At 44.7% G+C, this 15,432-nt stretch overlaps 1 protein-coding gene across 3 annotated transcripts in view; it reads left to right on the forward strand.

The window, feature by feature from the left end:
* The window catches only part of Fank1 (fibronectin type III and ankyrin repeat domains 1), a 110,247-nt gene that overhangs the window by 67,690 nt on the left and 27,125 nt on the right, over nt 1-15,432 (forward strand). For 2 of the 3 annotated variants that reach the window (XM_031388620.1, XM_031388621.1), the window contains exon 2: nt 13,600-13,777. In XM_031388620.1, the coding sequence (XP_031244480.1) occupies nt 13,600-13,777 (178 nt within the window). Of the gene's footprint in view, nt 1-272; nt 335-13,599; nt 13,778-15,432 lie in introns of all 3 variants that reach the window. The other variant, XM_031388622.1, reaches the window with a different exon arrangement.

The raw sequence follows: 15,432 nt of genomic DNA on the forward strand, positions 1-15,432 counted from the left end.
GTGGTAATACATAAATCTTAAAAAAATAAAAAAAAAAAAGTACCCAGCTTGCGGTATTTTTAGAAAAAACAAAAAACAAAAAACAAAAATGAAACACTGTATTGCTTAATTTTTCTTTTTTCTTTTTAAAAACAATGGATAGGGATTGTTTTTATACCAGAAAAGAAGATGAAAGTACTATCTTTTCTTATTTAGCTTTGAAAAAAGAAATAGCTATTTTTTTTTAAAACTTTCTGACTATCTGTTTTGTTTTTTTTTTTTTTCTTTTAAAGATAGATTACAAAGCATGCTTTCTACAAGTGCACTCACCGCCTGGCAGCAGTTACATTTCTAGGTGAGTGAGGCTGCCTCACATGCCAGCTTATGTTTGTAAGATTAGTCTGCCATTTGGGCTTTGAAAGGGGGCATGTGATTACATACTGCAGTGAGAGAGCAATGCACACCAAATGACCGATTCCAAGATCATCCCAAGGAGAAGGGTTCTGCACATTTTAAGGATGTTTATATGGAGAGGGGAGGGTGTTACATGAGAGAAGCTGGGGGAGGAGTTGAGGTTGGAATAAGTGGGATGGGTGGGAGAGGGAAGCAACACCTGGTGGGAAGATTAAAAAAGATTTATTCATAGCTGAGCTGAGATCAAAGCTGTACACTTGTAACCTGTGCAGAGGAGGGAAGTAAATCTGTTTTCCAACAGTTTTATACATAGGTGGGGAAGCCTTCTGGAATGATCTAGTGGCTGCCTTTGGGTTCTGTTTGCAGAGCAGGTTTAGTTACTGCCTGCCACAAAGAGTGTGGACATGAATCTTGGCTGTGGAGGACTTACCTAGAGCCAAGCAGAAGATAAATATAACAGTGCTGCCCCAGTAGGAGCAGGGGATTTCTTATGCAGGATGCTGTTCTGATGGATGCAAAGAACCATGGCCACTGTTGATAATTAATGCCTAGTTTATGATCTTGGTTCTTTCTGTACTGACTGTGAAAGGTTGTTTACTTTTCTTCATATACCCCATAGCCCGCTGAGCATGAGTGTGCTTGGGGAGATTATTGTATAGGTATAGGACTTGTTCTTATGTGGTAACTTCATCCAATACTTCTGTGTATCCTTTTGTTTTTATTGCAAATGTTTGTAGCAAGCTGTAGGAAGCAGGGGCGGTTGGGACTTTGCAAAGAAGCCCCATTTGGAAAAGACAGGGAAATGATACAGGCTGATACAAAGGCAGTCACATGCAGTTCTCATTCCCCTAGAGCAGCGGTTCCCAACCTGTAGGTATTGGTCCCTTTGAGGGTCTCTTCTCAGCTCTCCTGCATATCAGATATTTACATCACAATTCACAACAGTAGCAAAATTACAGTTATAAAGAAGCAATGAAATATTTTTTTGATTGGAGTAGGAACTGTATCAAAGGGTCACAGCATTTGGAAGGTTGAGAACCGCTGCCCTAGAGTCTCTAGTGACTTTGGAGGTTGGCTTTAATCCAGCCTGATGATGATGATGATGATGATGATGATGATGATGATGATGATGATGATGACAATGATGATGATGATGAGGAGGAGGAGGAGGAGGGGGAGGAAAAGAGGAAGAAGAGGAGGAGGAGGAGAAAGAGGAATGAGAGGAGGAGGAGGAGGAAGAGGAACATAGATGAGCCTTTCTCCAGAGCACGTTCTATTAGTTGGACCATTCTGTTGTTGGTGCAATGATGGGGATTGTTTTTTGTTTAATCGTCACTGGGCAAGTTTCCAGAACACAATACTGCCAGCAGAAATGGAAGAATAGTCCTCATTCATGTTTTGATCTTTTTCATTGTTCTCTCTGGGTTTTTTTATTGAGGTGTGAACTCATACATCCTGTCTTTTTCCTTTCTCCCCATTGGCCACAAGGTGATAACTTTTGACAGGCAGGTGTCTGCTTAGCGTTTGTGTCTCCTGAGGACCACAGACTCAGTGAGGGCTGGAGCTGACCATCTCATCTGCCTCATTCTCAATACTCAGCAGAGGCCCAGAACATAATGACATTAAGAACAGAGGACCAGAGAGCTGGCTCAGCTGGTAAATGTGCTTGCCACAGTCTGAGTTCAATCTCCAGAACCCATGTGAAAAGCCAGATGCACTGGCATGCATCTGTAATCCCAGCACCTATGTCAAGATTAGAGGCAGAGGCAGGAGACTGGTTGGAAGCTCTCAGGCCAGCTAGCCTGGAGAGAAGCCAGAGAAATGAGAGACTGTCCCAACAAGGTGGAAGGCATGGGCCAATTCCCAGAAGTTGTTCTGGCTTCTACACATGTGCCATAGCAGGACAAGAGAATATGGGCTGGAAGGCACAGAAGGAAAATGGCAGTGAAGGCAACTCCAGACAGTGGCTGCTGATGCTCTCCTCACAGTTCTTACTACAAAGCCAGACACTTTAGAAGATTTTTGAAGAGGCAGGCGGATTTCTGAGTTGGAGGCCAGCCTGGTCTACAGAGTGAGTTCCAGGACAGCCAGGGATACACAGAGAAACCCTGTATCGAAAAAAACCTAAACCAAAAAACAAAAAAGATTTTTGGGTTAGTATGCACGATTTCATTTTATTTGTGTGGATTACAGAGGCTCCTAGTTGTGTGACTGATTTCTGCTACTTGATGGAGGGAGTTTGTAACAGGCTCCTTGGAAGACAGCTTACTAGCTGCTTACCGTCCTCAGAGCTGAGGAGACTGTTGTCATTATGCCTTAGAGAATGACTCCCATGATGGACTCAGCTGATGCTTTGAACTCTCATGAACTCAGCTGATGCTTTGAACTCTCATGATAGAGGAATGGGAATATCTGAAATTTTTTTTAAAGGGGTACCTGGCTATCCTGGTATTCAGCATGTGGTCCAGGGTAGCATTAAACTCAAAGTAATGTCTCTGCCTCAGCCTCCCTTCTCTACTATCATGCTTGGATCTCTTGTGTGTCTGAGTTAGTGTGTACTTTTTTGCTGTGAAGAGATACCGTGACCAAGGCAACTCTTTCTTAAAAGGCATTTAATTGGAGCTGGGTTACAATTTCTGAGAAGCATGATAGCATGCAGGCAGACATGATACTGGAGGAGCCAGAAGGAGACTGGATGTGTTTTACACTGGTCATGCATCCAGGTTCTGGCCACCACCTGGATTGAAATGTCACTGAAATACAGGGAAACCAAAGACAGGCAGGCCTCCTGGGTTTCTGAATCTGGCCTTGATGAGAAGAACACTTGAAGACACTAGGAGTGTGGTTTGCCTGGGTATCCATTTAGGGCACATGCACAAAGCAGAGTGAAGGTGTTGACTGCTCCATGTACTTAGTACCTTGCCTTCTCTAAGTAAATCACACCAAGTACATAAAGGGTTTACAGGCTACCAACTATGCTTAAAAAATTGGGCATTGCCAGTCAAGTCATTTTTTTTCAGTGTTCTATTCCTTTTCTTTTCCTTCCCTGATAGAGATTTTATTTTAATTTTAAAACTACATTTATTTTGTGTATGCGTGTGTGTGTGTTATGTGAATACATACATACCATGACATATGTAGAAATCAGAGTCAGTCCCTCCTGTCAATATTTGGGTCTTGGGATTTAAACTGGTTGTCAGGCTCGGCAGCAAGCACTTTTACCTACTGAGCCATCTCCACACCCCTCATAGATGCTAAAAGCCTAACTTTATATACATTGCTTCAGTCTGTAAGCACTGTCTTATAATTCTTAGCAACTCAACCTCCCAGTTACTTTTAGAATGAGTGAATTGTAACTTTATCTTAATGGCTACCTAGTATTTGAGTGTACAGACCATTTGTAACTCATTTTGGCCGCTTGGGTAGTTTTCAGATCCCTTCCTCAAAGCAAAGCTGCTGTGGCCCATTTGCAGATGTGGGGGCTTGTCACTAGGAATGAGATTGTGGGCTGATGAGAGTGGGGATCCTCAGCCTCGAGTGCTTCCCAAGGGGATTTCCTAGCTCACACTGTTGGGCATGGTCTAATCCTGGCCTTCCTCTTCCTCACTGTTGGGAAGTTCTAGTCTTAGTGAGTCCTTCCGGTGAGAAACAGACTGTCTGGACTGGACTGTGTCACTGTGCTGACCACCAGGAAGGCCGAGTATATTTTGCGGTCACCACTCTTGCATGGAAGTCCTTGGTAAGGCCCTCAGTTGTGTCTTCTCTAAGAATATATGCAAGCTAGTCATACACATCAAGACACTTTCCTGTTGCTACTAGTAAAACCACTTCTCAATCTGAATTAAATGTCAGTGACACACTGTGTCCAGGGAATATATGTGACAATTTGACTTTTCACATCTGATTTCAGAGATGTCTATACAGTCATTCATGGTTCATCTCACAGAAAAGTGGTGAAGCTCAGTGCTGGGAAGGATTGCAGACTTTGGAACTAGGGACCTGGTTTGAAAGTGTTATTCCCCACACACCAGGGTGCAGCCTTGAATGAGCTATGTTCCCTCTTTGATCCTGACTCTCCAGCTCCAGGTGAATCAAGAATGCCAAGTCCCCAGCATGTTAGGCACTGTGATGGAGTGTCTTGCATGGCTCCTGGCTCAGGGCCAGCCTGAGCATCAATAAGGAAAACAAATGTCTTGGAAAGTCCATTTCTGACTGCCCGTGACCTGTTACCCACATGGAATTCCAAGGAGGGTTTCTGTGTAGCAAAAGCCATGTTAGGTCTGTGAAGTCCTTGGTAAGCTTTAGTAACTTTTCAATGTTTTTGTTATTTGGGTTTTTTTTTCTTCCTTTTTTTTTTCTTTTTTCTTTTGCATTAAGCCAGAGAGGGAGGCTGTGCTACACTGAATGAGAAAGTCCTCCCTACATTTGAACACTTGGCCCACATTTGATGGAATGCGGAAGTTTAGGAGTTCAGCCTTGCTGGAGGATGTTTGTCACTGTGGGAAGGCTTTGAGATGAAAAGCCTCATGCCATTTTGTATTTTCTGTCTCTGCTTCATGCTTGTGGTGGAGAATGTGAGCTCTCATCTTCCTGTTCTGGTTGCCATGTCTGTGACCTGCTGACATGCTTCTCTAACATGATGAGTTTTTATTTCTTTGGAACCATAAGTGAGAATAAATAAGTTTTTCTGTATGTCGCCTGCTCATGGTGTTTTACTACAGCAGTGAAAAGGTAACTAAGGCAGACAGTATCCGTATCCATCTCTATCTTCCTGGTGAGGCACACCCATGCAGGACCAGCAGAGGAAGCAGCACTTCCCCTGTTAAAAGCCAAGGGTACCTGGTGTAATGGTGGACACCTTTGATTTCTGCACTCAGGAGGCACAGGCAGATATATGTGTCTCTGAGAATTCAAGACTAGCCTGGTCTATGAGCTGAGTTCCAGGACAGCCAGGGCTAGAAAGGCCCTCTTCCTTCCTTCCTTCCTTCCTTCCTTCCTTCCTTCCTTCCTTCCTTCCTTCCTTCCTTCCTTTTCCCCTCCCTCCCTCCCTCCCTTCCTTCCTTCCTTCCTTCCTTCCCTCCTTCCCTCCCTCCCTCCCTTCCTTCCTTCCTTCCCTCCTTCCTTCCCTCTTTCCCTCCCTCCCTTCCTTTCTTCTTTCTTTCCTTCCTTCCTTTTTAAATAAAAAGCTAAGGGCACCTGGAAATGAAAATAAGAGCAGATTAGACATACTGAACAGCTTCAGGTCGATGGTGTGTGCACTCCACCTGCAGATTATGCTGTACTAGCCAAAAAGTTGCTCCACTATCTATTTGCATATTAGTCCTTTTATGTATTCAGACCTTATGGAACCCCATTGTATAAAACTCCAGTGGAAGGCTTGGTGGAATTAAACTTACTTTAGCTGTCCTGTTTTTAATGGAAATGAGAAACCATTATCCTCAAGTGACTGCTCTGATGCCTGAGCTACATACTTTCATCCTTCAATAAGGTCTCCTGCAAACAGTTCTGATGCTTTTATGATGCAATTGTGGGGCTGGAGAGATGGCTAAGGGGTTAAGAGCACTCGCCCTTGCAGAGGACCTGGATTCAATCCCTAGTACCCACATGGTGGTTGATAACCATCTGTGACTCCAGTCCTAGGGGATCCCATTCCCTTGTCTGATTCTGCAGTCACCAAGCACACATGCGGTACTTATTCATACATACAGGCAAAATGCTCACACATAAAACTAACATGAATAAATGTAATAAAAATTAAGGAATCTAACCTGTGGGAATGCTAGTGACCCCTGTAGCAGGTTGGTTTTGAGTGTTTCTGATTGAAAGTTGCTATAGATACATACCAGTGCCGTGAGGAATTGTCAGACTGTTCATGTAACTTTCCCTCAGGGGGCTGGCATCCTGATGGATTGTCTGCCCTGGAGGCCAGATCACAGATGTCCCTTGCTAGTGAGATAGGGTTCCTGTGTAATCAGGTGTGTTATCTGGAGAAAAGTTAGGTGACATTTGTGCTTTATGACATATGTATTTATAGGACAAATGGGCTCACTTTTTAAAAAATCTTTATAATGCCCCATTTTTGGTGGCCCTAACCAGGGAGATGAGTGTCAGAGTCTGGACACTCAACTCTAACTGTAGCTTTGGATTGTGGCCAGCAGCTTGTTGTGAGGATGCTTTATGGCCTGAGAGTCGCTCAGTTATCTTTTGAGTCCTCTCTTGGGATTGGCACATTTCTGTTATCTTAACTACACTCTAACAAATCCCTTTAAAACCTCAGAAAGTAAAGTCCCAGTCAGCAGAGTGGTGTGCTTAAGCCATCCTTTTCTCCGTTTGGGCCCGTGGTTTGTAAGTAACAGCTTTTATCCTGGGATTCCTGTGGACTCAGAGTGATACCTCGGGGCCTCTTCTGAGTGATCATGGGACTGAATGGGGACAGTGAAAGGAACCGTCAAGATTTCATATTCACTACTTTTACCACTTGGCAAATGGCGCCAGAGGCATAAAATTGTTTTACTTGTCATGTTTTCAGGAGGGTTTTTTATTACAGAGCACGTTTAATGGCACACAGTGCACATCAGTCACAATTGTCCTTTCGAGGAACTTGCGGTTTGTGATTTCATGCTTTCACTTTTTGGGAGACTTTTAAGAAAAGTTGGGAAACCCCACCAATTATATAAAGGATCCGAGTGTGTGCTGCTTTTAATCTTTGTTTGGAAACTTTAAGCCTAAATTTGTGAGACAGGACTTTGGGAAAAAGTCTGGCTTTTAAATGTGAAACAAACAAAAAGCACCTTTCAAAGATCTAGTACTTACACCAAACTATTCTACATAACAACAGAGCATTGAGACCGAAGGATGTAGTTCAGTTGTTAAATTCTTCTATTATTTGTCTTTTAATGATATTTGTATGTTTGTATCCATGTGTCAGCCACATGTGTGTGGAGCCCACAGAGGGCAAGAGCATACACTATGGATCTCTCTGTAGTTGCAGATACAGGCAGTTGTGAGCCACCCAACATGGGTGCTCAGAACCAAACCTGGATCCTCTGCAACAGCTCTATATGCTTGCATCCTCTGAGTTACCTCTCCAGGTCCTAGGTTGCAAAATTATTGTTTAGCATGCAGGACACCTTGCATTCCACTCTGAGCACCAAATAAGCTGGGCTGAGTGGTGCACAGCTATATTAATACCTGGAAGGTTGAGATGGGAGGGCTAGAAGTTCAGGGTCATCTTCAACTACATCACTAGTTTGAGGGCAGCATGGGATGCACAAGACCCTGTCTAAATAAATGGATATAGGAGTGTATGTGTAGGTTGCTGCATATACTCTGCAACACTTGGACAGAGTTTGTAAAACAGTTCCTATAAGAGCATTTCTGGTGACAAAAGGGTAACACAAGCTTGAATACAAATATTTTGGCTCAACAAATAGTAAACTGGTCAGTGTTTGAGTTTTTTAAAATGTTAGTTTTTGACCTCTCAAGGTTGCATTACATTGCAGAAGGGGTGGAAAGAATGTGAGAATGGCGGAGAAAGCTGTGAACTACTGCCCTCTGCCTACAATGTGGCCATCCAATCCACGACCCCACAGCAGTGTGACTATCTACAAAAGCCAGTCAACATTCTTGCATGGTTGAAGGCATGAGCTCATGAAGCCCCACCCCTAGCTGAAGAGCTATTGCCAAGTGATAGCTGCTAGGGAGAAGGAGTCAGTGTTTGGGCTGACAGTAGGCTGCCCATGCCCTGGTAGATGGTCCTATACCCCTGGATACGCAGGCAGCACTAACTGCACTTAGTGGGCTGTAAAAAAAAGAAGACACCATGGAGGTGAGAGGGAGAAGGAGGAGAAGTGCTGGATATTGCCCTGGACCAGTAGGTCATTCCTCAGGGATAGGTTCCTAGGAGAGAGGACCAGTGGATAAGATATGGAAGATAGGAAAACTGGGGCAGAAGGTCTTGCACAAACTATGTCTTTATGCCAAGGAATATTATTAAGTCAGCATCTTACATACAGTTTGCCTGGGGAAATGGCAGAGAGTCAACAGGAAACTTTTATACAATAGGACAAAGTTAGCAGGAAGCTAATCAAGCAATGTTACACAAAGGGAGCACAGGATATCTCAAGCGTGCCACAGATCAAGGACAGCAGTGGCTCTAGCCCATGATTAAACTTGTCATGGAAAGAGGTGGGACTTCCACCCAGCCAATGAATTAGACTCAAGGTAGAGACACACAGCTGTAGTCATGGATGTATGTACTGATACTTGAACTTCTAGTTTTGATCTCAGACTCAGCTGATCAAATTTTCAAGTGGAGGGACTTGTTTACATCCTGGTACTAAAGCCAGTTTACACTGAGATGTGGCAGCACTGTCACCTCACCGCTCACCATGAGCTTCATCCAAAAAACTTGCCACACACAGCAAGGCTCTGTCCCTGGGCTCCTGCCCAAGAGCAGTTTCTCCTTTCAGTGACACCAGGTCCACTTAAATGACAGAACTGCCCACCCTGAACCTGCATTTGACAGCTCTACCTCCTGAACAGTTCTGTTGATAAAGCTTCTCACAGAGCTTTGCCCTGTGTCCTGTATCACTCTCTGCTTCCATCTTCAGGACAGCCTCTCTCAGGTGCAGCCCCTGCTCCATTTCTTAGTCATTCATGAATGAAAACATAACTAAGTAACTAAGTAACTAACTAACTAACTAAGTAACTAACTAACTAACTAGATGGATGGATGAATGGATGAATAAATGAATGAATGGAGGCCATGACTGTTCCTAGGGGGTTGAGGATTTTATTTTAAGGGAGAAACCTGGCAGAAGTATCTGGGAGAGTCCACACTGAACCATTGAACATGACCAACAAACTGAACTGTGCCATGTGAGGAGGGGTGGGCAGGAGCCAAGAGGCCAGGAGACCAAGAGACCAAAAGGGCTGAGGTGATATAGGGGAGAACACCTGGGGAAAGAACAGTCTAGCCCCCGGGCCAGAGAGCCTAGGGTACACCAGCCAGGGTGACTCTGTACCAGGTCCTGGTGATTCTGAGAGAGGCTAGCTGGACAAATAGGCAGCTCAGCCATTTGTCCCAGGCTTGAGAGCTAATACTTTGTAAACCATGTATGAAACATGGTGTATGACCTGAGAGCCGTTAGTTGTTTAGCTGATAGTAGAGAACGTAGGACTGCTGGAGGTCATGACCATGGAGTGAAACCAGAGGCATTTGCTGTGTTAAAGCCACAGAGATTGGTGTGACTTGTGAATTTGTTGTTTAATACACTAATGATGTGGAAAGTTGAGAACGCATCTGTGTTTCTGACATAGCTTGTCCGTGGCATAGTCCATCTCCTTTTCGTGGACTAATTTCCTACAGTCCGGCTGCTGCCCTGCGGGGTGCTGAGGAGCAGCCTGCCCTCCTCCTCCTGTGTATCCTGTAGTTTATTCATCCACCTGCTTGGTCTCCCTTGCCTCCTTTCTTTTTGGCCAACTTCTCTTGATTATCTTCAAATTCCATTGGGGGTTCAAGTTAGTTCATGGGTTAAACTTGGTCATAAATGAATGATTTTAGGAGATCTGGAGAAGGAGCCAGTACACAACTTCTCATCTCAGGGCTGAATTTTACAACTGCATTGTGAAGAGGAGAGCAGAGAACAGAGAGGGTTAGAGCCAGAGCATCTGTGTTTCAAAACTGTGTTATCTTGCCTGAGTTATTTAACTTCTCTGTGCTTTAGATTGCTCTTGATGGAGATAGTAAAAATCTTTACTTTAAACCTTTCTTTTGTTTTAAGTCCTCCCACCTCTTGGCTGGACTTAGCAGTGTCTGTGAGTAGACGCTTGTTAAGCTTTGCTGGTGGGGATGGGTGAAGTTAACAGCAGTCTAGGCTCCCTGACTAGACATTGGGGTCGTGACAGGGACACTTGATGGGGATGTACAGCAGCATTAGCAGTGTGAGACCTGGGTGTCTACCTGAAGTGCGGCCTGGTAGAGGGGCACAAAAGGGCAGGGATAGGACATGCATTTCTCAGGCAGGTCATGGGGGTGGTGCATCTTACTAAGTTTGGTGTGAAAGCAAAAATACAGTGGCTAATCCATTGATAGTTGGGTTAGATTGACTTGCAGTGGTTTTCTGGGTCAAACACGTACATGTATGTATACATGTGCGCACATGTTTATTCTTATATGCAATAAGTGCTGTCTCTGGGAACAGCACCATTGCATCCAGATCATTCCTAAAATAAGGACAGTGATACAAACTTTCCAAGCCTCCGCCTTGCCTGGGCCCTGTGCAGATCTGTAGCAATGGTGAGCAGTCATGAGAGTCTGACTTTATCAGGAGCCAGGGCGTGTGTGACCAGGTCTGGTGGCAGTGGACCTTGTGTTTCCGGGTCAAGCTCACTGAGGGAGGTGTCTCATCATTTGTGTCTGCCATTGCTCAGTGGGCACAAGGTTTGAGAATTGGTAGTAAATGTGGAAATGGCAACTTCAGTACTGTGGCTTCACCATGTACCATCTTCCTGAACCCTTTTGAGATATAAAATTAATTTAGAATTGATTGGCTATCTGAGTCAGCCTTTAGTTGTGTGTGTGTGTGTGTGTGGGGTGGAATTCTGGAACTGCTGGTCACTGTTGTACTTTAACATAACAGGGTTTGAAAGGCAAGTGAAGTGCTCAGCAGAGTCATTGGCTGTGGCTGTGGGAGTTACTGTACTCACCCACCACACAGGACCAGGGCTGAAGGCAATGGCCTGAACTGTCAGACCAATGTGGCTCCTCAGCTTCCTCCCAGGTGTGTTCATCCAAGATATTGCTAACAGTAATGCCCCCAGACATATGTGACATCCCAAGTTCTTTTCATAAACACATCTCTCAGTAGTGCAAAGAGACCACATCCTGTCTTCACCTTGCCTCAGTCCCTTCAAGTATATCCAAGGTGGTGGGCCTACTTATTTCAATACTTTTTAAATTATTATATATTTTTTAGTAGATGGCATATTTTGTCTTTATGTGTCATGGAACTGTTTGTGCAGTACCCAAGGAGGCCAGAAGAGGACATCATACCCCTAGGAACTGAAATTACAGAAGGTTGTGAGTCACCATATGGGGCTCAGAATCAAACCCAGGTTCTCTGGAAAGAGCAGCCAGTGCTCTTGACAGCTGAGTCATCTCTCCACCATCACTTGATAGTCTGACTTGGACCCCAGAGCCTGTGCTCATCAGTGATAAACACTGCGGCTGCTTGGTACAGCTTTCTATTGATGGCCTAATAACGTGCTTGTTACCCTGGGAGCCCATTTCCTCATTGTCCATTCTGAGATTCAGTGGTGCCGAAGCGCAGAACTAGTTCCATTTCACTGCTGTAAACCATGCTACTGCCCGAGAGATGCCATCATTTATACATAATGTTACCTAATTGTCGCAAAACACACATTGAAGTAAGTTTTTTTGAGTGTTTCAGAACACATACTTAGACCACCCTGAGCCAGTTTATTGTACATTCCAAATATGTAAATATTTGGAAAATAAAGTTAGGAAGTGGGGGCTCCCAGGCTGCTCTCTTCTGTATCTTCAAGTCACTGTCTTTCAGATATGACCCTTCATATGGCACCAGGGTTAGCAAGGCGCCTTAGTGTCCTAGCATAGCCAAGACTATAGCAGGCCTATCTTCTTCAGAGCCATACTGCAGGAGGTGTGGGGTGTTGAGAGAGCAGCTGGCCAGATGTATGGAATGTTGGCAAAGGACAATACACAATCATTTCTCTTGAAATGACTGACCAGCACATCAGGGATGTGTACCGTAGTTACAAGGCACAGAAGTGCTTAAACTATGGGTTCAGAAATGGGAAATCTGAAGAGACGCAAAGTAGAGTAGGCAGACAAGAACAAGGCAAAGCAAAACAAACAAACAAACAAACCAGTACGATGCAACACACCAACCAAAAAATAACTACCACGTGGTGACAGTGTGGTATACACCCTATTGGGTTCCTTATGCTTTTAAAACTCAGTATTTCTTTATTTCTGACCTTATAGATTTGAATAGAGATCCTCTCAAAACATCTAGCATGGAAATCATTCATTTTATTTTATCTGCTCGTATTTGAGACCAGCTCTTTCTACATGGCCCTGGGTGTCCTGGAATTTGCTATGTAGACCAGGCTGGCCTCAAACCACAGAGATCCACCTGTGTGCCTCTCGGGGCTGGAATTAAAAGTGAGTGAGTGCTACCATCCTGGCAAAGCCATTCATTTGAATGACTGTATTTAATGTTGTAGACATGGCAAAGTGCTCATCCATTCCCTTACCAGTGGCTCTCCTTTCCTCGTGAAATTGCTGTGCTATGAAGCAGTTTATATCCTCATTGCTGTGGCAAAGGTCCCCACAGATGAGTGACCAGGTTGAGTGGGACCCACATTTTACAGGGTCTCATATAGCCCATAGTTGTCCTCGAACTCACTCTAGAGCTGAGGATGACCTTGAACTGACCCTCCTGCTTCCAGCTCTTGAGTGCTGTGATTACATGTGAGTACCACACTCAAGTTTGTGTAATGTTGGGGATGGAGCCCTGGGCGTTGTGCATGCCAGGCAGGAATTCTGCCCTCCAAGCTGCATCTCCACTGGCCAATTTTCCCCTTTACCATGTACTTCCATAGTGCTTTCTGGCAAAGCTTTGGTTCCTACTTCTCCACAGCCAATGACTGAGAGTGTCTTCTCCCGATAGTGTCACTTGTAATAGTAACAAGGTCTCTGCAGTGTCTGACTGGACACACAGTGAGAGCTCGTTGCTGCCAATCTCTGTAAACACCGGGTTGTGAGGAACAGTTTTTTCCATGTCCTCTTGGCTATTTGCTTTCTCTATTTGGCACAAAGCTTATCTTTTACCTGGGTCATCAATTATAAATAAATATTTAGATCAAATATGGTATTCATCTCTTGGCTCTCTCTGTGAGCCAGTTCACCAAAGGATGATATCCAAAGGAAGCACACTTAGTTTCATTCTCAAAGACTCAGCTATTTGCTGTGCCATAGAAACCCATTTTCTGGAAGGGTCATGGTGAATTTTAGTAAATTTTAGTATCAGTGGATCAGTGTAGTCGCCTTCAGGAGTGTCAAGGTGCTTATGTGTGTCCACTGTGTGGGAGACAGTTGGGTCACCAGGCAGCATTGACCTTCTGGAAACAGGGCCCTGAACCCCATATTTCTCTTTTCAGAAATTGTGCCACTCTTAAAGCCGCATCCTCCTGTTGTGGGCAAGGTGACTCATCACAGCATCGAACTGTACTGGGATCTGGAAAAAAAAGAGAAACGGGAAGGACCGCAGGAACAGTGGCTTAGGTTCTCCATTGAAGAGGAGGACCCCAAGATGCACAGCTATGGTGTCATTTACACGTAGGTGCAGGCACAGCTGCTCACGCTTCATCTTGCTTTGCTCATGGTAGAACGGTTTCCCAGGTCACCCAGAACCCTCCAGCTCCTCTGAAGTTAAGGCCTGAACCCACAGACTCTTGGTATGAACACTAGTGGTCCACGTGGGAAGGAACCTCCTATAACTGAGAGCTTCTTTGACTCCAGAAGGATGCTAGTGTATTTGCCTATGGTAAAAATGCAGAGATGGAAAGATAAGGATTTAGCGAGCTGTGGTCTCCATCAGCTGTTCTGTGTGTGGATGCCAGGTGAAGCACCTCTAGTCCACACCAGCTGACTGCTCTAATATCTTCTGACACAGTTGCCCCTTCTCAGCTCTTTCCACCCAGAATGGTCTCCATCTCAGCCTTGAGGCCAGGCTGTCCCACATCAGGGCCTTGCTTGTTAGTTTCCCTAGCATTTTCTAGAATTTATTTGGCCACCCTTCCCAGAATATGAACCCTAGATGAAGTTCCCTCCCCTATACTCCCTTCTTGCTGTAAAGGCCACAAGGCTTGCCAGCCCACCCGCCCTGCCTGCAGCCTTACCTCAGGTCTCTATTTGTGTGCCCACGAGAGTTGCGCTGGGGCTCTCCCATGTGATAGCTTGTTCTTTTTGGTGTCCCCACCAATGTTTAGGCATAATGTGAGATGGACAGGCTTCTGACTTGTGCAGGATTCTGACACAGTTCCTAGACCACTGCTGGTAGGCTGCAGGCCCTTCCAGAGTTATGAGTTTTATACAAAGTACCACAGAAGGGGACTCCTTTGGCCACTCAGCTCTTTGCAAAAGTCACTTCTTCCTGAGACTTAGAAATCCAGAAAGAAAGGCAAGTGTGGTCTCAATTAGCCTTTACTGTAGGTACTATAGGGCTTAGCACAGAAGAGCCTGTAGACCTCCCCCTACCTTTCCCAGGTGCCATGGGACACAGAAGACTGGCAATGATGTGGTCACAGAATGTTTAGTCAGCTACTTGTCTGTCCTTTCCTCTAGAGGCATTCTACCCAAGTGCTGATGTGGGGACATGGGGGACAACCTGGATGGTGATGATGTGTGTCTGGTATCATATCACACTGTCCCCTTCTTCCCTTTCCAGTGTCTTTCTTCTCTGCACCCCATTCTTTAATTGTTACTTATAGCAATATCCTGATATTTGAGAAGCATTTCTCTGTATTCAAACAAAAATAGTATTATCTGAAATATAGTTAGCATATGAAGATAATCTTGGACCTTGAATCTCTGACTCAGTTAGGTTTCTATTGTGATAAACACCATGACCAAAAGCAACTTGGGGAGAAAAGGTTTATTTCAGCTTACAGTTCCACACCACAGTCCATGTCTGGGGGAAGTCAGAGCAGGAAGCTGAGGCAGGAGCTGTTGCAGAGGTCACGGAGGAGTGCTGCTTACAGGCTTGCTCCCTGTGGCTTGCTTTGCTTGGTTTCTTATCCTCCCAGGACCCCTGCCCAGGACTAGCACCACCCACCGTGGGCATGGGCTCTTCCATATCAATCATTAATCAAGAAAACGCCCTATAGGCTTTCCCATAGGCATATCTGGTCAAACATGTTCTCAGCTGAGGTTCCCTCTTCCCAAATGACTTTAGCTTACATCAAAATTGACCAAAAAAAAAAAAAAAAAAA

Source organism: Mastomys coucha, unplaced genomic scaffold (assembly GCF_008632895.1).
Source record: "Mastomys coucha isolate ucsf_1 unplaced genomic scaffold, UCSF_Mcou_1 pScaffold21, whole genome shotgun sequence".
Taxonomy (NCBI): domain Eukaryota; kingdom Metazoa; phylum Chordata; class Mammalia; order Rodentia; family Muridae; genus Mastomys; species Mastomys coucha.